The sequence below is a fragment of the Bufo gargarizans genome, chromosome 8 (genome assembly GCF_014858855.1).
Source record: "Bufo gargarizans isolate SCDJY-AF-19 chromosome 8, ASM1485885v1, whole genome shotgun sequence".
Lineage (NCBI taxonomy): Eukaryota > Metazoa > Chordata > Amphibia > Anura > Bufonidae > Bufo > Bufo gargarizans.
The window spans coordinates 60859565-60885666 of NC_058087.1; the positions used below are offsets into that span (position 1 = coordinate 60859565).

At 48.5% G+C, this 26102-nt stretch overlaps 1 protein-coding gene across 1 annotated transcript in view; it reads right to left on the reverse strand.

The window, feature by feature from the left end:
• The window catches only part of LOC122945723 (putative methyltransferase DDB_G0268948), a 217187-nt gene extending 191402 nt beyond the window's left edge, over window positions 1–25785 (reverse strand). The window contains exons 1-2 of the mRNA XM_044304885.1: window positions 25768–25785; window positions 24478–24629 (exon numbers count right to left, since the gene is read on the reverse strand). Of these exons, the coding sequence (XP_044160820.1) occupies window positions 24478–24588 (111 nt within the window). The 5' untranslated portion in view covers window positions 24589–24629; window positions 25768–25785. The remainder of the gene's footprint in view (window positions 1–24477; window positions 24630–25767) is intronic.
• Between the last annotated feature and the right edge of the window lie 317 nt (window positions 25786–26102).

Below are 26102 nucleotides of genomic sequence, written 5' to 3' on the forward strand. Positions count from 1 at the left end.
ATGGGAGGACATCGCAGCACGTCTCGGATGATGATGAAACACAGGTGCCAACTGCTGGGGCATTTGAAAGTGTGCAGACCGACAAGGAAGGCAGGGGTGAAGACTGGGTGGAAGATGATGTGGAGGACGATGAGGTCCTCGACCCCACATGGAATCAAGGTCATGCGAGTGACCTATGTAGTTCGGAGGAAGAGTCGGTAGTCGCATAGAACCACCAGCACAGCAGAAGAGGGAGCAAGGTGCAAAAGCAGAGCAGCCATCCTCTAGACAGTACGCCTGCTACTGTCCACCGCAGCAAGGGACCGAGTACACCAAAGCCCACAAGGTGGAACTCCATCTTGCACATGCTGGCCAGACTGTGCAAGCAGCAGGCGATAGTGGAGTTTCAGCTGCAGTACGCACGGATGTGTCGCTTGGCGGAACAGCACCACTTCACCACCAATGACTGGGCCTACATGCGAGACCTGTGTTCCTTGTTGCGCTGTTTCGAGTACTCCACCAACATGGCCAATGCCGATAACGCCGTTCTCAGCGTTACTATGCCACTTCTATGCCTCCTTGAAAAAACGCTCCTGGCAATGATGGAAGAGGATGTGGCACAGGAGGAGGAGGAGGAGGAGGAGGAGGAGGAAAATAGATCATTTCGTAGGGTTTCTGGCCAGTCATTCCCAAGTGGCTCCAAGGGTGGGTTCCTGCACCCACAAAGCCAAGGTACACAATTGTCCAGCCAGGGCACAGTTCTGGAGGATGATGAGGTGGAGGATGAGGAGGAGAAGGAACCATATTCACAGCAGGGTGGCACCCAGACCAGCTCATGGCCATCACTGGTGCATGGATGGGGGGATACAGAGGACACAGACGATATACCTCCCACAGAGGACAGCTTTTCTTTTCCTCTGGGCACCCTGGCACACATGAGCGATTAGATGCTGCAGTGTCTCCGCAACGACCGCTGCGTTGCCCACATTCTAACTTGTGCTGATTACTGGGTGGCCACGCTGCTGGATCCCCATTACAAGGACAACATACCGTCCTAAATTCCATCACTGGAGCGTGATCGTAATATGCACGAGTACAATCACACACTGGTAGACGCGCTGCTGGCGGCATTCCCACCTGACAGCGGGGGCACAGTGGAAGCACAAGGCGAAGGCAGAGGACGAGGAAGAGGTCGCCAACGCAGCTGTGGCACCTCCAGCACCTCAGAAGGCACGGTTAGCATGGCCGAAATGTGGAAAAGCTTTGTCAGCATGCCACAACAACCAGCACCACCAGCTGATATGGAACGTCTTAGCAGGAGGCAGCAGTTCACCAACATGGTGGAGCAGTATGTGTACACAAGCCTACACGTACTGAATGACTGGTCTGCCCCCTTCAACTTTTTGGTCTCCAAATTGGGCACATGACCTGAGCTTGCCCTTCATGCCTGGGAGGTGCTGGCCTGCCTTGCAGCCAGTGTATTATCTGAAGGTGTGTTTAGCACGGCAGGGGGAGTAATCACAGACAAGAGCTGCCGCCTGTCCACAGCCAATGTGGACAAGCTCACGTTCATTAAAATGAACCAAGCATGGATCCCTCGGGACTTGTCCGTACCTCGTGCAGAATAGACATGTATACCGGCACTAACTAGCCATTATACTGCAGCGCAATTGCTCATTCTTGTATTTTGGATATTTCACACTCTTTTAGAGTGTACCCTAATAAAAAATAATAATAATTAAAACCAAAAACCTGTGTTGGCTACCTCGTCCTCCTCCACTGCCGCTTCCACCTACACCGCTACGTCCACCGCCTCCTGAAACTCCTATTCCATATAAAACTCCACCTCATAAATCAAATTTTTTAAATATGTACGTATTTTATTTTATATAATTTAACTACTTTGTCAGTTCCATTTTCTGGTGAAATTCAGCAATTTTTGGGTGTATAGTACCACTGCTATACCAAGTAGACAGGTTTAAAAAAAGAAGAAAATCATTTACATTTTAGGGTGAAATTAACTAATTTTTGGACGTATAGTACCACTGCTATACCTAGTAGGCCGGTTAAAAAATAAATAAATTGTAATTTACATTTTTTGGTGAAATTCACCAATTTTTGGGCGTAATCTACCCCTCCTCTACCTAGTTGACAGCTTTATAAATTTCAATAATTTCTGTTACATTCTTGGGTTGACAGTATACAATTTTAGATGTGAATAAACACCTGCTATGCATAGGTGACAGGGGAAAAAATGTAATAAATTATTCAGTAATTAATGCACGCCACATCCTTTTAGTCAATGCTTAAAACTTTGAAAAGTTGTCACACTTTTATGCTTTAACAATTTCTCCTATATTTCAACTCTATCATTTTTAAATTTGAAAAATGAATCCTTCCTTGAAGTGGTCTCTCTTTCTCGCGCTCCCTCTCTGGCCTTGAACCCTGATTCCCTGCCACCGTGATCACCATGGTAGGCGCATAAAAGAACATCGAAAGTTGATAGAGCAGATATCAAATTGGATCGTGAACATCACGGGGACGTGCGACATGGTGGGGCACTAAGTGTGCACACGCCTACATGAACTGACTGACAGGGGTCAGCCCCTGCAACTTCTGGGTCTCCAAATTGGGCACATGGCCTAAGCTTGCCCTTTACTCTTTGGAGATGCTGGCCTGCCCTGCAGCCAGTGTATTGTCTGAACGTGTGTTTAGCATGACTGGAGGGGGTTATCACAGGTTATATTTCCCAATGTTTTGGGGTGTACCCTAATTTTAAAAATAGAATTTAAAACCAAAAAGCAGTGTAGGCTACCTCCTCCTCCTCCACCGCCGCTTCCACCTACACCGCCACATCCATCACCTCCTCAACCTCCTACTCCATTTGGACCTCGTCCTCCTAGATCAAGATTATTATTTTTTTATTTTACCTATTTTATGTTATTTAAAGTTTTTTCCCTATCCACATTTGTTTGCAGAGCACTTGCCATGCTCTTAACCACATGTTGATGCCATTTGCAGCCCTCTAGCCCTTTCCATGACATTTTTACAGCCATTTTAGTGCTCAAAATTACGGGTCCCCATTGACTTCAATGGGGTTCGGGTTAGGGGTCAAGTTCGAGTCCCGAACTCAAACTTTTTCCTCAAGTTCGGCCGAACCCGTTGAACCCGAACATCCAGGTGTCCGCTCAACTCTATTCATGAGCTCTCACAAGCGGTCCAAAACGTATCAGTTTTGCCCTAATGCATTCCGAATGGAAAAGGATCCTCTCAGAATGCATCAGTTTGCCTCCGATCAGTCTCCATTCCGCTCTGGAGGCGGACACCAAAACCCTGCCTGCAGCATTTTGCTGTCCGCTTGACGAAACTGAGCCAAGCGGATCTGTCCTGGCACACATTGTAAGTCAATGGGGACAGATTTGTTTTCTCTAACACAATCTGGCACAATTGAAAATGGTTCTGTCTCCCATTGACTTACAATGGAGTTCATGACAGATTCTTCTTGGCCATGTTACAGATAATACAAACGGATCCGTTCATGACAAATGCATGCGGTTGTATTATTGCAACAGATCCGTTTTTGCAGATCAATGACTGATCCGCCCAAATGCGAGTGTGAACGTAGCCTAACTGGTACTTTCACTTTGTGCTGGTCATCTAAAAAGCCTTATCTCTAAACTACTGAGAGGTCATGAACAATTATTTAAGCCACATTCAGTAAGATGAGGAGTGAGCTTTAATGAGTGTTTATAATGTGAGAGAGCAAAGATAAGAAGTCCATCTACTCCTCAGATGACAGAAAAGGCAAAAAATCAACAGGCAGCTAGTAAAGCATGTCAGCTCTGTACACAAAAAAGGATTCCATATTGCAGGGATGGCCAACCTGCGGCTCTCCAGCTGTTGCAAAACTACAACTCCCAGCATGCCCAGACAGCCTACAGCTATCAGCCTACAACAGTGCACGGTGGGAATTGTAGTTTTACAACAGCTGGAGAGCCGCAGGTTGGCCAGCCCTGCCATATTGTTATTAAAGACCAACTGAAAAAAAAAAGATTTTTATCTGAAAATAAGTATAATGCAATAATAAAGGAAATTGCACCCAAAGGTGTACATATCCTTTAAGTTTCCACGTCACTATCTATATTAAAAAAATAAAATAAAAATCCTGCAGTATTCACACTGGCTACTTAGCCTAATAATCAGTTCCACCAGTTTCTTGGTCTATACAGATCACTTTCCTGCAGTTATCTGATTATTAGTGTTGATCAAGCACCAAAGTGCTCGGATGTTCGGGTACTCTGGTCGTACACCTCGGGATGCTCGGGTGCCCTACCGAACACCCAAGCACAATGAGAGTCAATGGGAGAACCCGAGCATTAAACCAGGCACTCCTGTTTTAAAGAAGGGAGGGTGTCTGGTTCATAGTAAAATGTCAGAAATTGATGGAAACACCACCGAAATGATTTGGGAACAGCATGGGGAGGATGTCTGGATGCATCTTGGACTCCCAGGTCGCTGCTGGGAAGATGTTGTCCGAGTAGTACGCCACTTTTACAGACTGACAATAATACTCACAAAACCAAAGATAGAATCAATTTTAGAGGATTTTTTTTTAGGAAACATTCTTTCCTGTATATAAAGTGCAAGTGCTGCCAAAAATTACAAGGAAGAGGCACTCTGATACAACCTGTATATCACATAATGGAGGGCCTCATTCACATTGTGGTACAATTGGGCTTCTAAAAATTACAAGGAAGAGGCACTCCAATACACCCTTTATTACACATAAAGAAGGGCACCATAAACACTTGAAAAATTATGATTGCTGGCCTGCTGGTGACCCTCTAAAATATTACGGGTGAGGGCCTGATGCTGAGCTGACCATCTAAAACATTACGGGAGAGTGCCTGCTGCTGAGCTGACCATTGAAAAAATTATGGGCGCGTGCCTGCTTCTTAGCTAACCAGTGAAAAAATTATGGGCGAGGGCCTGCTGGTGAGCAGACCCTGTAAAACATTATGGTTGAGGGCCTGCTGGTGAGATAACCCTCAAAAACATTATATGCTAGTGCCTGCAGGTGAGCTGACCCTCTACAACATTAGGAGCGAGGGCAGACTAATAAGCATGTTGATATGATAGAAGAGGAGGACGAGGACGAGAAAAGGAAGATTGAACCATATACCCTTTTTTGTGGTGAAAGGGGTGCATGGGAATACAGTGTATTCAGTACATTATAAAAAAAAACACATTTAAAGTGCCTTTATGTTCAGCCGCTTTCCTCAGCGTTTTGACAAAACGCTGGTGGCAGGGCAGGCCAGCACCTCCAAGGCGTAGAGCTCCAGATCGTGACACTGACACGGTCTGCTACGTACTCCTTCAATATCTTCCAAAATTCTTCCCTCCTTGTGACACTAGGCCGCGCATCAGGGTGAGGGTGCTGACGGGGTGTCATGAAACTGTCCCAGGTTTTGGAGAGTGTTGCTCTGCCTCTGTTGGAACTGCTGTGTGTTCCCCTCGTCTCCCCTCCTCGGTTGCCCAAGGAACTACGTACTCTGCCGCCAGCGTTGTCAGCTGGAAATGTTTGGAACAATTTTTCCACAAGGACCTTCTGGTATTGCACCATTTTGCTTATCCTCTCCACTACAGGAATGAGAGATGAGAAGTTCTCTTTGTAGCAGGGGTCGAGAAGGGTGAACAACCAGTAATCTGTGTTGTCTAAAATGCGTAAAACGCGTGGGTCACAGGAAAGGCAGCCCAACATAAAGTCAGCCATGTGTGCCAGAGTCCCAACAGGCAAGACTTCGCTGTCTTCATCAGGAGGATCCAAAAAAGAGAAGATGGAGGCAGCATGACCGGTAAAAATCCCTTTAATGCGGGAACCGCCAAGTGAACAGACGTGCAAGTTTGTGACGTTTCGGCTGCAGCACAGCCTTTATCAAACACGTGCTGCAGCCGAAACGTCACAAACTTGCACGTCTGTTCACTTGGCGGTTCCCGCATTAAAGGGATTTTTACCGGTCATGCTGCCTCCATCTTCTCTTTTTTGGATTCTACATTAAGGAGCCCTGATGAATCTTGGACTCCAGGTAGGCTGTTGCATACCGGAAGACCTCAAGTCCTGGTGAGTGCGATTCCACTTTTATATTTTTCATCAGGAGGATGACTCTCAATCTCCTCATCCTCTTCCTCCTCTTCTGCCCATCCACGCTGAACAGATGGAATTAAACTTCCATGGGTACTACCCTCTGTAGCAGAGGCAACCGTCTCCTGCTCCTCCTCCTCCTCCTCCTCCTCCTCAACATCATCATCATCATCATCCAATTTGCACTGAGAAGACGAACTGAGGGTGGTCTGGCTATCACCCTGTGTAGTGTCTTCCCCCATTTCCCCCTCTTCCACATGGAAAGCGTCGGCTTTAATTGTGAGCAGCGAGCGTTTCAGTAGAGACAAGTGGGATGGTGACGCTGATAATAGCGTTATCGCCACTCACCATGTGTGTTGATTCCTCAAAGTTTCTTAAAACCTCACAGAGGTCAGACATCCATGCCCACTCCTTGCTTGTGAAGAGCGGAAGCTGACTTGAAAGGCGACGACCATGGTGCAGCTGGTAATCCACTACTGCCCTCTGCTGCTCACAAAGCCTGGCCAACATGTGGAACGTGGAGTTCCAGTGCGTTCTCACGTTGCACAACAGTTGGAGAGCTGGCAATTGTTAGCGCTGCTGCAGCATTGACAGACCAGCTGAAGCTGTCGATGACTTGCGGAAATGGGCACACATGCGGCGCACCTTCACCAGTAGCTCAGGCAAATTGGGGTAGGTTTTGAGAAACTGCTGAACCACTAAGTTGAAGACATGGGCTAGGCATGGGATGTGTGTGAGCTTGCCGAGCTCCAAAGCTGCCACCAAGTTATGGCCATTATCAGACACAACCATGCCTGGTTCTAGGTTGAGTTTCGAGAGCCACAGCTCAGTCTGGTCTCTTTTTCCCTGCTATAGCTCTGCGGCGGTGTGCTGTTTGTCACCTAAGCAGATCAGCTTATACAAGGCCTGTTGACGCTTCCCCACTGCAGTGCTACACTGCTTCCAGCTACCGACTGATGGCTGACTGGTGATACAAGAGGATAATTCTAAGGTAGAAGTGGAGGAGGAGAAGTGGGGGTTAGAGCCTTTTAACGTAGGTAGTGGCGGAAACCCTGATGGAATTGGGGCCCGCAATCCTTGGCGTCAGTAGCACCTGTGCCATCCCAGGGTACGACTCCTCCCTGCCTCCTTAACGTTCACCCAGTGTGCCATCAGGGAAATGTAGCATCCCTGGCCGAAAGCACTTGTCCATGTGTCAGTGGTAAAGTGGACCTTCCCAGTAACTGCGTTGGTCAAGGCACAGTTGATGTTACGGGACACATGCTGGTGTGAAGCGGCACGGCACACCATGAAAAATAGTGGCAGCTGGGGAATGTGTAACAAGGGACGGCCGCTGACATCAGACTGCGGAAGGCCTCAGTGTCCACAAGCCTAAATGGCAAAATTTTCAGGGCCAGTAATTTGGAAAGTTGCGCATTTAGTGCTATGGCCTGTGGGTAGGTGGCTGGGTATTTGCGCTTGCATTCAAATGCCTAGGGAAAGGACAGTTGTACGCTACGCTGGGACACAGAAGTGGATGTGGTCGCTGATGGTGCATGCGAATGTCCAGGTGCAGGGCGGAAGGCATCCAGGTCTGCGCCTTTGACAGGGGATTGGCCAGCACATAACACAGGGAAAGAGGAGGCAGTGGTGTGACCCGCAGACACAGATTGTGGACCCAGGCGTTCGGCCCACTTATTACGGTGCTTTAATGCCATGTGGCGGATCATGCTGGTGGTGGTGAGGTTGCTAGTGTTCACGCCCCTGCTCATTTTTGTATGGCACAGGTTGCAAATTACAATTCTTTTGTCGTCTGCACTTTCCTCAAAAAAGCGCCAGACTGCGAAACACCTACCCTTTGGCAAGGGAGATTTTCACAAGGGTGTGCTCCAGGGAACAGTTGCGGGCCTGTTTGGTGTGGCCCGCCTTCTCCCTTTTGCCACCCTACTGCCTCTTCCAGCCTGTTGCGGTGCTGCAGATCCCTCCCCCTCTGTACAGCTATCCTCGCTCGGCTTGCCACCTTCCCAGGTTGGGTCAATGACTTCATCGTCCACCACCTCCTCTTCCACTTCCTCTCTTTGCTCATCCTCCTGACTTGTTGACCTAATAACAACCTCAGTTATTGACAACTGTGTCTTATCCTCATCATCAACCTCTTGAGAAACTAATTGCTGTTGACTTATTGGCAACTGCATCTCATCATCATCCACCTCGTGAAATACTAATTGCCATTCCCCACTGTCATCTTCTTGTGACTGTGGATGCTCAACAGTTTGGGAATCAGGGCACAAGATCTCATGTCCCTCTTCAAGCAGGCTTGTCGAGAGGCCCAAATCAAGGAATGGCACTGAAAAGAGCTCCTCGGAATATCAGAGTGTGGGATCACTTGTTTGCCAATACTCTCCATGGTGGAAAGAAGGAGGATCAGGGTGAGGATTGTGTTGACCATACTCTTGGCTACTGAGACTGGACTTGGTGGAGGACATGGTGGTGCTTAACCGACTGGAAGCATTATCTGCTGCAATCCATCCGACCATCTGGTCGCACTGGTCTGACTTTGAGAGTGTTGTCCTGCTCCACCCTGCAAACTGGGACATGAAACTAGGTATCGTGGATGATCACGGCCTCTGCGTGCACCATCAGCATCACGGCCACTTCCCTGTCCCTTACTGCTCGCCTTCTTCATATTAAATGTTATATATGCTTGAAAGTCACACGTACAATAGCGTAAAATTTTTAAGTGTATGCGCAAAATAATTATAAAAGGCATTTGGGATGTGGAAACGTCACACAGGAGATATACCGCAGATAATGTCGCTGATGTCACCAGCGGCTAATAAAAATTATAGGGAATGTCACAGGTATTTGGGATGTGGAAACATTACACAGGAGATGTACCCCAGGTATTGTCACTGTCCGCAGCGGACACAGTCTATGGAAAAAGTACACTGGATGTCACTGATATTTTTGGGATGCGCACACGTTTCACAGGAGATGTAGCACAGATAATGTCGCTGTCTGCAGGATGCCGGATGTGCACGCTGACTTTTACAGCACATACATCTTGGCAAACACCCCTGTTTTACATAATAAACACACTTGTTGTTAAGATTAATGTTTACTTTCATACTAAGTAGAGCTGAGCAAACTTCTTGAAATTCATTTAATCTCTGATTCGATGAATTGTTGATTTTTTTTTTATAAGGGTCTGAATTGATTCTACCTGAATTAAATATGCACAAATTGCCCTGTTAGTTGGTATGTAACACTCTAAGATATCATTGGTAGGGATGAGCGAACTTGTGTTTTCAAGTTCGGCGTACTAAGTTCGGCTTATCTAAGAATTCCGTTATGGATTTCTCTCCCACGGACCATAACTTATGGTGTTAGATAATCCAAACCTTGAAAACACAAGTTCACACAACACTACTCCTAGGACATCATATATTTTAATATATCAAATAACAGGGAAAAATATAATTCCTACTAGCAGAAGGACCAGGCTTTGCACGGGTATATTTAATCTATTTCATTTAAGGTTTGTGTGTGTCGTTAAAAGATAGCGACAGTATCCACAATAACAGTGACATCTACAGTACCCTGCCCCTTCAACAGTGACCTCCACAGCGGCCTGCCCCCTTAAGGCTACATTCACACGACCGTATGAGTTTTGCGGTCCGCAAATTGCGGATCCGCAAAACACGGATACCGGCCATGTTAATGTAGCCGGCCCTATGACAGAAATGCCTATTCTTGTCCGCGATTGCAGATAAGAATAGGACATGCTCTATCTTTTATTGCAGGGGAGCGGATCGGATCTACGGATGAGGACAGCACATTGTGTGCTGTCCGCATCTTTTGTGGCCCCATTGAAATGAATGGGTCCGCACTCGTTTGGCAAAATTGCGGATCAGATGCGGAGCAAAAAATACGGTCGTGTGAATGCACCCCAACAGTAAACATCCACAGCGCCCTCCCCTTTAACAGTGACCTCCACAGCGGCCGCCCATTTATTAGTGACCTCCACAGTACCCCATCTCTTTAACAGTAATTTCCACGATAACCCACCCCCTTAACAGTGATCTCTACAGAGCTCTGTTCCCTTAAAATGTGACCTCCACAACACCCCGCCCCCTTAACAGTGACTTCTACAGCACCCCACCTCTTAACACTGACTTCCATAGCTGACCGCCCCCTTAACTGTGACCTCCATAGTTCCCTGCCCCCTTAACAGAGACCTCCACTGTGCCCACCCCTTTAACAGTTACCTTCATACGTAGGATCCAACCCCCTTATCAGTGACCTCCACAGCAGCCTGTCCCTTTAACAGTGACCTCCACAGTGGCCGCCCCTTTATTAGTGACTTCCACAGTACCCCATTTCCTTCCACAACACCCCTTACCCTTAACAGTGGCCTCCATAGCAATCTGCCCCTTAACACTGAACTTCATAGCGGACTGTCCTCCTTAACTGTGACCTCCACAGCAGCCTGCCCCTAGGGTGGCCAGAGGTCCGGTTTTAGTCAGGACAGTCCAGCTTTCAGACTACCTGTCCTCCGTCCGGGGCAGGACCTGGACGGGCACAGGGATGATCTTTTGAACAGCTCTGTTTCAGACAGCAGCAGTGTGCTGTGTGAGCATGAGCATGAGCTGCAGGGAAAAATTCACCCTCCCTCCCACCCCTGCAGCTGACAGAAGTTGATTTTTACCTTAATTTGTTCAATCTGTCGGCTGCAGAGTGGGAGGGGCATGGCTTATTGGGACCTGGGGGCGGGGTATTTAAGTCCATCTTTTGAGGGTGGCCTGAATAGCCAACCTACCTGCCCCCTGAACTGTGAACTCCACAGCACTCCACTCCTTTAACAGTGTCATCCATAGCGCCCTGCCCCATTAAAGCTGACCTGAAGCAGTGAAGAAAAATGGGTTGTTATGGAAACCTGGAGTAAAACTGTGTGTACAGTGAGGAACAGAAGTATTTGAACACCCTGAGATTTTGCAAGTTCTCCCTCTTAGAAATCATGGAGGGGTCTGAAATTCACTTTGTAGGTGCATTCCCACTCAGAGACAGAATATAAAAATATTTTTTTTTAAAGAATGTATTTATCTTAGGCTAATTTCACACCTGCATTAGATGCGGATGCGTCTGGTATCTGCACAGATGGATCCGCACCTATAACGCAAACAATTGTATCCGTTCAGAACGGATCCGTTTGCATTATGAAGAACAAAGGCAAAACGTATACGTCCTGACTTACATTGAAAATCAATCGGGGAAGGATCCGTTTTCAATTGCACCATATGGTGTCAGTGAAAACGGATCCGCTCCCATTGACTTACTTAGTAAGTCAGGACAGATCCGTTTGGCTATATAGATATAACCAGAAAGAGAGACAATACTTCTCTAAGTGAGACAGGCAGGAGTACACAAGAGTACCGAGTGTCTCAAGTCTCTTTCTCTCTTGAAATCAGTCCACTCATCTCTAACACTAAACAAGATTGGGGAGTCACATTTTGGGAACTGGTTGTGATACATGGTTAAACAGAGATTTATAACGTATATAAAGGGGACCTGTCATCATGAAATGTAGTACAATCTGCAGGCAGCATGTTATAGAGCAGGATGAGCTGAACAGATTGATATATAACTTTGTGTTTGACATCTTTATTTATATAATTCTTGAATCCACTGCATTACACGCCGCTATCTGAAAAGCTACATTTGAGATCTAGGTGACAATACATAGAAACATAGAATGTGTCGGCAGATAAGAACCATTTAGCCCATCTAGTCTGCCCAATACACTAAATACTATGGATAGCCCCTGGCCCTATCTTATATGAAGGATGGCCTTATGCCTATCCCATGCATGCTTAAACTCCTTCACTGTATTTGCAGCTACCACTTCTGCAGGAAGGCTATTCCATGCATCCACTACTACATCTACTTTCTACGCCGAGAAAAAGATTTGAGAATATCTCAAAATATCGTATACAAAACATTAGTAAAATAACATTAACAAAACAAAAAAACTGAAAATAGAAATAATTTCAATAATGTCTTCCCAACATCCACCGTATACCATATATATGGCACTATTTGAAAGGCGTTCCCAATGTGCCATACATGTATAGGTAATCTACCCCTGCTGTGCAACGATTGAAATTGAGGTAACACTGATCCCACCGTTTAACTTTGATGCCTTGGTCAATAGGAATCATAGCATTAAATGGTTTTCAGAGAGAGGGGGCTCACCTTGTCTACCAATCCAGACCTAGTGATGAGCAGATACGTGGAACACCACCACTGCAGCCACTGTGGCAGGCAGTGATTGGCTGTAGGGGTCATCTGCCATGTACTGGCAAGTCCTAAATGTAGTTTGGAATCAAGCAGCGGTAGGATGGAAATTTGAACCAGCCCAGGTCCGGAAGCATCCCTTTAAACATACATGCCTATGGATGACAGGTCCTCTTTTAACACTACATTACATATAAATGGGCTTGAAAAAATAATTTTTAGCTCAAAATAAGTATAATGCAATAATACAAAAATTGTCCCCAAAGGTGTACATAGCCTTTAAGTTTCCACTCCACTATCTATATTAAAAAAATAAAATAAAAAATCCTGCAGTTTTCACACTGGCCACTAAGCCTAATAATCAGTTCTACTTCTTGGTCTATACAGATCACTTTACTGCAGTTATCTGCTTATCATTACCGGCTGCTCTCATTTATCATTTTCTATGGCCGTTTTAGCCGTAGAAAATGAACTAAATCTACTCCAGCAAGAAAGCTGGCATAGATTTAGGTCGGCAGTGGATGCGCCTAAGTTACGTAGAGGCCGGTGTCTCTACATACCTCAGGCACATCATGCGCCAGCGCCAGGGGTATTAAAACAGGCATCTGTCTATGTTGAAACAGGAAGCAGGATGTGCATGTTGACTTTCACGCCACATACATCTTGGCAAACACCCCTGTTTTACATAATAAACACACTTGTTGTTAATACTGATGTTTACTTTCATACTAAGTAGAGCTGAGCAAACTTCTTGAAATTCATTTAATATCTGATTCTCTGAATTGTTGAAAATATTTTCTTCGGGTCCGAATTGATTCTACCTGAATTAAATATGCACAAATTTCCCTGTTAGTTGGTATGTAACACTCTAAGATCTCCCTGGTAGGGATGAGCGAACTTGTGTTTTCAAGTTCGGCGTACAAGGTTCGGGTTATCTAATAACTTATGGTGTTAGATACCCCGAACCTTGAAAACACAAGTTCGCACAACACTACTCCTAGAGTCCTAGGACATCATCTATTTTAATTTGTGTAAGGGGCTTACGGTAGTACAGTGAAGAGCCCTGGGAAAGCAGGGAATGAGTGCAGTCGGTTGTGGTGTGCCGAAACCGAGGATGAGGTAGGCCTGAGAAAGAAGAGGGCCTACCCAAGGAAAAGATATGGAAGAAATGAGTTGTAAAAGAGTGGAGTGGTGGGAGGGTCAAAAGCTCAGACCTCAATGATGCAGGAGCCAGGTAAGGGGAGTGCCCTAAATAGGCTGGAGGCGGACCTCAGCCCCTCCCACAAATCCAGGCAATCTGCCTTAATGCTTGTGTAAGGGGCTTACGGTAGTACAGTGAAGAGCCCTGGGAAAGCAGGGAATGAGTGCAGTCGGTTGTGGTGTGCCGAAACCGAGGATGAGGTAGGCCTGAGAAAGAAGAGGGCAAAAATGGAAATAACCAGTTTATTGTAACCAATTGATGTATCAATGGCTTAACCCGACATGTTTTGGAAAGCCACTCTTGACTCTTGTGTTGGATTGGGAATGTATTGCGCATAAGCGGATGACTCCCAGCGCCCCAATCCCCTGATGATATGAGTGAGGATGTTGGCACTGGAGGCCGTGGACGTGGCTCCAATGCGACAGGAGTGCCCTGAGTAGTTGGCTGCGTTGAGGCCTAGTTGTGTGAGGGATGACCCGGCATGGGTCATGAAGGTGGTGGTGGTGAGTACCGAACCATGTAGTTGAAGTAGCGGTTGAGAGGGTAGAACTTGTGACGCTGATTGTGAGCATCCAGGACCCTGACTGGAACTGTTGTGCGTGGGGTAATGAAATGTTGACGGGTAAGTGCTGACTATTCTTGGAGTGAGGTAAGGACAGGATGTAGGGAACCATGTGTTTTGACAAGTGGGAGACAAGAAGACAAGGTGAGGTTCGGGTCGTGGAGGCTGTAGTGAATTTCCAGGAACTCAGGAATCCGTAGATGGTCAAGTAAATTGCTGTTTTGATGATGGAGTTGGTATCTGTTTCAAGAGGCGTGGCGTCCAGTAAGTCGGATAATGCTTTGAAGATACAATTGACTATGGGTAGCCTCTGGGCTGGACGTGTGGGTTCCGTTTCCTGAATATCTCTGTGTATGGATTTGATCTGGTGCGAGGACATGAAGCTGATATTATTGGGGTGTGTGATTAGCATATGATGTTGAAATGCCAGTGAGATATAGTTTGATGGTGTTGTATGACATGATTTTGAGGTGGCAAAAAGAAGCCAACCCCGGAAGAGACTTCATGATAAAAAGGGTGCGGGATGTTGTGTTCCAACAGAACCTGTTGAATAGTGTGAACGCTCTGTCGTGTGTTCTATGTGTATCGTCTGATAGTGCTGAGCGGGACAAAGACTGGCTATGCCGCATGATGCCTTCTGATCCAGAATGAGCTGTTTGAATGATGGAGTGATGGAGGCCGTGGGTGACGCTGATGGGAGAGCTTGATGAAATGCCTGAAATTTGACGCGAGACAGACTGACAGCTGCCGTATTGCCCACCCCCGGGACATGGAAACAATGTGAGAAGAAATTATTATTGCAAGCGGCCAACCAAGGAAGTCTCCGCAGAAACCTCACGATTGTGAGAGATTTGGAACGATCCTGTTGATGAACTGGCAGGTCGTATGGTTGTCTGGCTAGCACCGGACCGACATGTTTGCCCCTGAATGACCCCACGCTATGGCAGCCGCCCTGACGGGTAGAACTTGAAAAGCGCTGAGGCAGCGGAGAATCCCTCCACACCCTGGACCGCAGGAGGCCAGCTGCCCCACAGCCAATCGTTCCCAAAAATGGCCGCGAAGCCTGTGGTAGATGCCGCATCTGACCAGATAGAGGGGGAAGAGTCCGACGGCTGAGGGAGAAACAAGCCCCCGCCACTCCAGGTGGACAGAAATCTCCCCCACATGCCCAGAGCTGCCTGCAGCGTGGGCATCCAGGGACACCCCGTGCGAGTCGTGTAGGAGAAAGGGGAGAGGTGCAGGAGCCGTGATATAAATGAGCGACCCCGAGGTGGATGCGCATGGCAAAGATCAGGGAGCCCAACAGGGACTGCAGTTCTTTGCGGTTGCCGGTGCTGAGTTGAAGGTAGTTGACTATGTGGGCGAGAATGTCCTGGATCTTCCCGGATGGCAAACTGGCTTGCATTGAGGCTGAATCCAACTGGGTACCCAGGAAAAGTGATGACCGTGTCTGGCCCTTCTGTCTTCTTGGTGGCGATGGGTACCCCAGGTTCCTCCTCCGGTATTATGTGCGCCGGGCTGACTTCTTGGTCCTCCAGGCTAACGGTCGACGTGATCACTGGCAATCCGGCCGGCGCCGGTGATGCTGCCGGTGGTGGCCCTGCCAAGGAGAGGGTCGCGGTGACTGATTCCAGCCTCTCCAACCTGGCATTGACTTTAGACATGGATGACATTTAGGGAGGACAGCATGGTATGTATATCCCCTGTGCTGGACTGGCTAGGTCCTTCCCCTGCCTCCCTGTTTATCGATTGGCGTGTGCAGCAGCCGGAAAAGCTCTGCTTCCCTCGCCGTGGCGGGGAAGGGAACATGCAGTCACCTTAACTCTGTCGTTATGCGCGGGTTTGTCCAGGATCTGATGGGTGCTGGACTGGCTAGACCGTCTCCCTGGGTAGCAGTGACGGATCTAGCAGGGGTGCCAGGTAGGGAGAAGTTCTCTATCCCTTCCAGAGACATGGTAAAACAAAACAGTTGATTAGCTTGGGGAAACACAGGATCGTGCTGGCAGGCTAGCTAGGCCGGATGGCGAAAAATTATACTTGCATGGTGACAGATGAGGCCCTGCTAGTTGCCAAGCGGCTTTGAGAGGCTCTACCTATGATTTGGCGCGAGGGGATAATGAGGCCACTCGAGGTAGTGGCAGGATCGTTGGCCTCTCGGTGACTGTAAGACAGGACTAGGGGAAGGGAGTGACAGGTGAGGCCCTCTCTATGCGACATGCGAGGCGGCTTACTAACGAGATGGCGCGTTGGGCAGGTGCCTCCGTACGTTTGAGGCGGGGTGTCGGCCTCGCGGGACCACTAACTACTGGCGAAGCCAAAGAAGGGGGGGGGGGGTACCTAGTGGGATGATGATGGCCCTAAAGCCAGCACGCTGACCCTAACGGGACCGTCCGAAATGTGAGGAAGATTTAGGTAAATGAGCAGGTGAACGTACCTGGTACCAAGAAAAAATTCTCCGGCTACACGGTAGTGTAAACAGTATAGGTTAACCGCCTAAAACACAAGGGGGGGGGGTAGACATGACAAAGTGTGAGAAAATGTGTAAAGCATGTGGTACATGTGCATGACCGGGAGGATCATGGCGGTTGTCCGTGAAATGACAGCTTGCGCCTGGTATGAAAGGGGGGGCCGGTGCGTGCCGTGTGGCCATGCCCAGGTGAAAGTGCGTGTCTGCAATTGGATGGCGCATAGGGACCGTGCCCCAGCCATTCCACCTGTCCATTTGTGTGTGAAGCAGCGACGTGAGTCTTTTTTTTTTTTTTTTTTTTTTTTCCGTCCCCTGATGATCTGATTATCAAAAGGGGAATGAAACATGCATCACACTGCCGGTCCAACTGATGAGATTCACATTTGGCACTGAAATCCATTGCAATCCGTGGGACATGCTGAATCCCTGGTGAACACCGGTAAGAAGGATGATTGTGAATATGCAAATTGCTGCTGCATGATGATGGTAGTGCTCATGATGGAGAACAGGGGGGGGGCTGCTGGGGAGTATGATGATGGGGCGTGCTGGGAGGTTCTCTCGTCGTCCGCCGGCGTGCCCCCCGCACCCGATGCGGCCCGCACGGCCGCCGGGACACCGCGCACGCGGCGACGGAATCGCCGTGCATGCGCCGAATCCCAGCTGCGCATGCGCAGACCAGGCACCAGGACGCGGCGGGAGGAGTGGTGATCCAGCAGGAGGTAGCGGGGAGGGGACGACAGGGCCGCGGTGAGCCCTGTGAAGGTGAAATGAGCCGCCCGTAATGACCGGGGGGGGGGGGATGAGTGTGTGCGGGTGTGGTGTGCGCAGGAGGCGGCGGGGAGCGCCAGCCTGATGATGACATGAACGGGGGAGGAAGGGGGGGCCTGACTGATGGTGGCCGCATGGAGCGACATCGGTGACTACCCCCTGGCAGCGAACCCATGCGCCCGGAGTCCGCCCGCGGGCGCCGGGATACCGCGCATGCGCAGAAAAATCGCCGCGCATGCGCAGAACCGGCCCCAGGACGCGGCCGGGCGCCATTGGCCGCGTGCAAGCGGAGCGGCAACAGGCAGGAGGCTGCGGGTCAGGAGGTGAGAGTCTTCCCACGTGAGTGAGACAACGAGTGGAGAGGAGGCCGCAACAAGCAAAGGAAAGTTTGGCTGTTGTTTACCTTGGTGATTTGTCTTCTATGCAGGATTCTGCCATCCGCATGGGGCCATACTATCTGTATGTAAGAGCGCCAGCCTGGTGAAGTGGACATGAACGGGGGAGGAAGGGGGGGGCCTGAATGATGGATGTTGGGGGGTGATCCCACCAGGGAATGGGGCTGGGACCGACAGGGGCTGACCGGAATCTGCTGGGGAGACGTGAGAAATGCCTGAGAACGAGCTGGCGGTGACTGCTGCGAGAAGCCGTGACGTGGGTGCAGCGTGTGTGAGACCAACAGAAAAGGGGGGACCCTGCCGCATGCCGTCAGAGTGTAAGGCCGGAGGTGGTGCAGATGTGAAAGAGAATGCATGCCCAGGTGTGACAGAAATGCTTAGTGACTTGTATTGAAACCGTGACATTGGTGCGCCATGATGAAAAGAGCTGAACCAGTACTGGGGCAACCGTGAGGCCCTGCTGACCCGTACGAAATAACTCATACGCATTTGTGCCCCTGCAGCCGTGCACATGAACATGAGGAGGAGGAGGGGGGGGGGCATGAATGTGGATGATTGTGGGGTGATATGGACTGAAAAGGAAATGGGGAACGAGCCTGGAAACCACAGGGGTGCTGACCGCAGTGTTGCCTGTGGGAAGATTGCTTGAACGAGACATGACAAAATGAGATGCTGGTGACTGTGAGAAAGGCGTGATATTGCGCAGCGTCTATGAAATGAAATAAACAGAAATGGGGGATTAAGCCAGAAACCATGCCGCATGCTGCAGAGGTGTTGACCGGAATGGTAGTACGGTGTGGACAAATTGCGCATGAACAAGGCGTGACAGAAATGAATACTGGTGACTTGTATGAGAAAACCGTGACATGGGTGCAGCGTATGATGAAATGAAATGAACCGGTACAGGGGCAACCGTGAGGCCCCGGCTGTACCGTATGGATGACTCAGAACTACTGCCTGCAGCCGCAGGGGTGTTGTCCGGAGTGGTGATACGGTGTAGGTAAATTTATACATGAACAAGACATGACAGAAATGAAATGCTGGTGACCTGGGCGAGAAAGCTGTGACATTAGTGCAGCGTTTGGTGAAATGAAATTAACAGAAATGGGGGATGCCCAGGAAACGACTGCATGCTTGCCGCAGGGGTGCTGACCGGAATAGTGGTACGGTGTAGACAAATTGTGCATGAACAAGGGGTGACAGAAATGAAATACTGGTGACTTGTATGAGAAAACAGTGACATGGTGCAGCATTTGGTGAAATGAATTGAACCGGTACAGGGGACAACCGTGAGGCCCCGGCTGCACCGTATGGATGACTCGCAATTTAACGGGCAAAAACGTGACCCCCAGTGAACCTGAGTAAAGCCGGAAAAATAGAACCGAAATGCTCCAAATCCAGAACTGATGGCAACGAAAAACTCCCAGAAATTCAGCGACTCGCAGGCAACTCTCCAGACACTCCACAAGCGACCTCCTCTCTCAAAAGCTCAGACCTCAATGATGCAGGAGCCAGGTAAGGGGAGTGCCCTAAATAGGCTGGAGGCGGACCTCAGCCCCTCCCACAAATCCAGGCAATCTGCCTTAATACATATCAAATACCAGGGAAAAATATAGTTCCTATACGACCAGAAAGAGAGAGACAATACTTCTCTAAGTGAGACATGCAGGAGTACACAAGAGTACCGAGTGTCTCAAGTCTCTCTTTCGCTCTTGGAATCAGTCCACTCATCTCTAATGCTAAACAAGATTGGGGAGTCACATTTTGGGAACTGGTTGTGATACATAGTAAAACAGAGATTTATAAAGTATGTAAAGAGGACCTGTCATCACGAAATGTAGTACAATCTTCAGGCAGCATGTTCTAGAGCAGGATGAGCTGAACAGATAGTTATAATTTTGAGTTTGACATCTTTATTAGGGATGAGCGAACCCGAACTGTATAGTTCGGGTTCGTACCGAATTTTGGGGTGTTCGTGACACGGACACGAACATTTACGTAAAAGTCTGGGTTCGGGTTCGGTGTTCACCGCTTTCTTGGTGCTTTTTGAAAGGCTGCAAAGCAGCCAATAAACAAGCGTCATACTACTTGCCCCAGGAGGCCATCACCTACTATTGGCATGGCTGTGATTGGCCAGTGCAGCATGTGACCCAGCCTCTATATAAGCTGGAGTCACGTAGCGCCGCACGTCACTCTTCTCTGATCAGTGTAGGGAGAGGATGCAGCTGTTGCTGTTAGGGCGAGATTAGGCAGGGATTTACTCATCAAAAACACTTAATGAAGTGATCGATCTACAGCTGTGTATCATTCAACTTCTGCTAGTTAATTGCTCATTGTTTTTAGGCTGCCCAGACCGTTTTTCTGTTTCTTTTTTCTGGGGTGATCGGCGGCCATTTTGTGTCTTGTGGTGCGCCAGCACAAGCTGCCACCAAGTCCATTTAACCATCAATTTTTTTTTGCTATATCCTACATCCGGGGCTTGGCTGTGCTTGCTATTTTATTGAGGGGTGAAATACAATTCCAAAATAGCAGTACCCTAAATCTGGCGTTTCAGCTGTGGCTAGCCAATTGTAATACTGTCTGCTGTCTGGCAAAGGATATATTTTGTTCTGGGTTGAAATTCAATTCCCAAATTAGCAATTCCCTAAATCAGTGGTTTCTGCTGTAGCAGGCCACGTTTAAATCTAAAATGGTATATTACATTGAAGGTGCTGATAGGGTCATCCTCAATAACTTCACACGCTACCGTGCATTTCCAAGACTAATTCTGTCCGTAAAGCGATACCTGTCATCCAGGGCCTAAATACTAGGCCTACAATTTATATTCAGCTAAATCTATGGTTACTGCTGTGCCTGTATTAGTGTAATACGGTACCTAAATAGAAAGCCAGATGGTGTTAGGTGCCTGTAAAAAATACATTGGGCCAAATAATTTTTTTCTTATTGTGGTGAATGGTAACAATGAGGAAAACATCTAGTAAGGGACGCGGACATGGTCGTGGTGGTGTTAGTGGACCCTCTGGTGCTGGGAGAGGACGTGGCCATTCTGCCACAGCCACACGTCCTAGTGAACCAACTACTCAGGTCCCAGTAGCCGCCAGAATTTACAGCGATGTTTGGTGGGGCCCAATGCCATCACATCACCCCCATGCATATCAGGGAAACTGTCTGAGCCTCAAGTTATGCAGCAGTCTCTTATGCTGTTTGAAGATTCTGCTGGCAGGGTTTCCCAAGGGCTTCCACCTAGCCCTTCCCCAGCGGTGGAAGACATAGAATGCACTGACGCACAACCACTTATGTTTCCTGATGATGAGGACATGGGAATACCACCTCAGCACGTATCTGATGATGACGAAACACAGGTGCCAACTGCTGAGTCTTTCTGCAGTTTGCAGACTGAACAGGAGGTCAGGGAGGAAGACTGGGTGGAAGACGATGCAGGGGACGATGAGATCCTAGACCCCACATGGAATGAAGGTCGTGCCACTGACTTTCAGAGTTCAGAGGAAGAGGCAGTGGTGAGACCGAGCCAACAGAGTAGCAAAAGAGGGAGCAGGGGGCAAAAGCAGAACACCCGCCGCCAAGAGAGTTTGCCTGCTACTGGCCACCGCCACCTGGGACCGAGCACCCCAAAGGCAGCTTCAAGGAGTTCCCTGGCGTGGCAGTTCTTCAAACAATGTGTTGACAACCGGACCTGAGTGGTTTGCTCGCTGTGCCATCAGAGCCTGAAGCGAGGCATTAACGTTCTGAACCTTAGCACAACCTGCATGACCATGCAAAGCATGAACTGCAGTGGAGTAAACACCTTAAAAACAAGGAACTCACTCAGGCTCCACCTGCTACCTCTGTTGCTGCTGCCACCTCAGCCTCTTCCTCCGCCTCGGGAAGAACGTTGGCACCTGCCGCCCAGCAAACAGAGGATGTACCACCAACACCACCACCTCCGTTACCAAGCAGCTCCACTATGTCATACGGCAGTGTTCAGGTCTCCATCTCACAAACATTTGAGAGAAAGCGTAAATTCCCACCTAGCCACCCTCGATCCCTGGCCCTGAATGCCAGCATTTCTAAACTACTGGCCTATGAAATGCTGTCATTCAGGCTGGTGGGCACAGACAGCTTCAGACAGCTCATGTCGCTTGCTGTCCCACAGTATGTCGTTCGCATCCGCCACTACTTCTCCAAGAGAGCCGTGCCTTCCCTGCACAACCAAGTATCTGATAAAATCAAGTGTGCACTGCGCAACGCCATCTATGGCAAGGTCCACCTAACCACAGATACGTGGACCAGTAAGCACGGCCAGGGACGCTATATCTCCCTAAACTGCACACTGGGTAAATGTAGTGGTGGCTGGGCCCCAGGCGGAGAGCTGTTTGGTGCACGTCCTTCCGCCGCCAAGGATCACAGGGCAACATTCTTTGCCTCCTGTAGCCTCCTCCTCCTACTCGACTTCCTCCTCCTCTTCTTCCACCTGCTCATCCAGTCAGCCACACACCTTCACCACCAACTTCCGCACAGCCCGGGGTAAACGTCAGCAGGCCATTCTGAAACTCATATGTTTGGGGGACAGGCCCCACACCGCGCAGGAGTTGTGGCGGGGTATTGAACAGACCGACGAGTGGTTGCTGCCGGTGAGCCTCAAGCCCGGCCCGTTCGCATGCGATAATGGGCGAAATCTCGTCGCAGCTCTGGGACTAGCTGGTTTGACACACATCCCTTGCCTGGCGCATGTGCTGAATTTGGTGGTGCAGAAATTCATTCACAACTACCCCGACATGTCAGAGCTGCTGCATAAAGTGCGGGCCGTCTGTGCGCGCTTCTGGCGTTCACATTCTGCTGCTGCTCGCCTGCCTGCGCTACAGCGTAACTTCGGACTTCCCGCTCACCGCATCATATGCGACGTGCCCACCAGGTGGAACTCCACCTTGCACATGCTGGACAGACTGTGCAAGCAGCAGCAGACCATAGTGGAGTTTCAGCGGCAGCACGCACAGGTCAGTCGCACTGCTGAACAGCACCACTTCACCACCAATGACTGGGCCTCCATGCGAGACCTGTGTGCCCTGTTGTGCTGTTTCGAGTACTCCACCAACATGGCTAGTGGCGATGACGCCGTTATCAGCGTTACAATACCACTTCTATGTCTCCTTGAGTAAACACTTAGGGCGATGATGGAAGAGGAGGTGGCCCAGGAGGAGGAGGAGGAGGAGGAAGAGGGGTCATTTTTAGCACTTTCAGGCCAGTCTCTTCGAAGTGACTCAGAGGGAGGTTTTTTGCAACAGCAGAGGCCAGGTACAAGTGTGACCAGCCAGGGCCCACTACTGGTGGACGAGGAGGAGGTGGAGGAGGATGAGGATGAAGCATGTTCACAGCGGGGTGGCCAGCGTTTTGTCTGAACGTGTACTCAGCACGGCAGGGGGCGTCATTGCAGACAAACGCAGCCGCCTGTCTACAGCCAATGTGGACAAGCTGACGTTCATGAAAATGAACCAGGCATGGATCCCACAGGACCTGTCCATCCCTTGTGCATCCCTTGTGTCCAAAGTACTTTTTTCGGATGAAAGCAAATTTTGCATGTCATTCGGAATTCAAGGTGCCAGAGTCTGGAGGAAGACTGGGGAGAGGGAAATGGCAAAATGCCTGAAGTCCAGTGTCAAGTACCCACAGTCAGTGATGGTCTGGGGTGCCATGTCAGCTGCTGGTGTTGGTCCACTGTGTTTTATCAAGGGCGGGGTCAATGCAAGGGCGGGGTCAATGCAGCTAGCTATCAGGAGATTTTGGAGCACTTCATGCTTCCATCTGCTGAAAAGCTTTATGGAGATGAAGATTTCATTTTTCAGCACGACCTGGCACCTGCTCACAGTGCCAAAACCACTGGTAAATGGTTTACTGACCATGGTATTACTGTGCTCAATTGGCCTGCCAACTCTCTTGACCTGAACCCCATAGAGAATCTGTGGGATATTGGGAAGAGAAAGTTGAGAGATGCAAGGCCCAACACTCTGGATGAGCTTAAGGCCGCTATCGAAGCATCCTGGGCCTCCATAACACCTCAGCAGTCCACAGGCTGATTGCCTCCATGCCACGCCGCATTGAAGCAGTCATTTCTGCAAAAGGATTCCCGACCAAGTATTGAGTGCATAACTGAACATAATTATTTGAAGGTTGACTTTTTTTTGTATTAAAAACACTTTTCTTTTATTGGTCGGATGAAATATGCTAATTTTTTTAGATAGGAAATTTGGGTTTTCATGAGCTGTATGCCAAAATCATCAATATTAAAACAATAAAAGGCTTGAACTACTTCAGTTGGTGTGTAATGAATCTAAAATATATGAAAGTCTAATGTTTATCAGTACATTACAGAAAATAATGAACTTTATCACAATATGCTAATTTTTTTAGAAGGACCTGTATATGGAGCTATTTGGAAGGCGTTCCCAATGTGCCGCACATATATAGGTAATCTACACCTGCTGTGCAACGATTGAAATTGAGGTAACACTGATCCCACCGTTTAACCACTTTGATGCCTTGGTCAATAGGAATCATGGCATTAAATGGCTTTCAGAGAGGTGGTCCTGGTCCAGAAGCATCCCTTTAAACAGACATGCCTGGGGATGACAGGTCCTCTTTTAACACTACATTACATATAAATAGGCTTGTAATAATCCACTTAACGTATCTTACTTTTCCTTTCATGTAGGATAAAATCATATTACAGATTTCATTGGAGACAGGAATCATATATTTTTGATACACAGAAGAGAATGTCGTCTTCTGGAACACTTCGACTGCCATGGTGATATGGGCTTTGGCTGTTGCAGTTGTAACGTAAAAATCTGTCAAATAAAAACAATAATTTTTGCCTCAATATTCCAATTTTTTTTGTGAACATTCAATAATATTCCTTATAAACAGAAATCAATCTATGTACATTGTAAGGCTCAAATTTAATAAAATGTCTGCATCTAGAATGTGTCTAAAAAAAGGCACAATTTGGCACAAACAGGGTTTACATAACATACTCTTTTCTGACTTGTCCAAAAAGAGATTGGCCTGTCACAGACATGAGACAGGTAGATGCCTGGACCCCATGCAGAACAGATGCATGGTGGTCAGAGACAGAGCAGCACAGGCATAAGACAGATGCCTGGACCCGCTGTGGAATGGATGCATGGCGGTCATAGACGGAGATGCTCAGACATGATGCAGTCAGATGCCTGGACCCCATGTAGAACAGTTGCATGGCGGTCATTGACAGAGCTGCGCACACATGATATAGGCAAATGCCTGGATTCCATGCAGAACGGATGCATGGCAGTCACAGAGCTGCTCAGATATGACACCTGAACCCATGCAGAACGGATGCAAGGCATTCCCAATCAGACAAGACTAAAGAAACCGTGACAACGATAAATCACCAGGCGACCACACAGATCAGGGGAGAATGGCAAACTCCCAGGTTGAGAGAAAACACCTTGCACATAGCAAAGCCTTAGGTACACATGTCGCAGGACTAAAAAGCTGGTTAATGAGCACACCTGACCAACTGGTAATCAAGCACACACAGACCAAGGAAACATTAACTCTATGACCTCAGAGCATACAGGTCACAGGAGACAGCTCACACAGTCACAGAACGCTGCAGCCAGCATGCACCACACAAACAACCAGCATACAAAAGAGAATAATCAACCGTAGCCAGTACGCAAGTACAGGCAGCCAGCCAACATGGCAACACAGTGTGATGTGTGTCACATATACTATGCAGTCACCCCCACTGTCACATATACACAATATACACTATGCAGTTACCCCAACGTCACATAAGCACACTATACACTATGCAGTCACCCCATGTCACAAAGGCACATTATACACTATGTAGTCACTGCCCCCCTCTCCCATGTCACATATACACAATATACACTATGTAGTCACAGCCCCTCTTCATACACACAATGCAGTGTTCCCCACCTTGCTCTTCCCAGCAAACCTAAGATGCCAGGCAGAAGCAAGTGTCTTTACTCTCTGTTATGAACTGCAGACAGGGAGGGTCTTACATCTGATTGGCTGTCCTGACTCGCCTTCTCTCTTCTATTGGCTGAGCTGCTCCTCGGTGGAAATACAGTGATTGGCAGTGCCTGGGTAATCCTTTCCTTTCCAGATCAGAGCTGTCCTGTTAACTCTTTCAGTGCAACACAGGAGTTTAGTAACCTGTTTTGCACAGTTATGCTACTAGTACTATCGGCCCTGCTGCGCTGTCTAGGGATGATCGAATCGACTTCAGGTAAAAATCCGAATAAATTCAC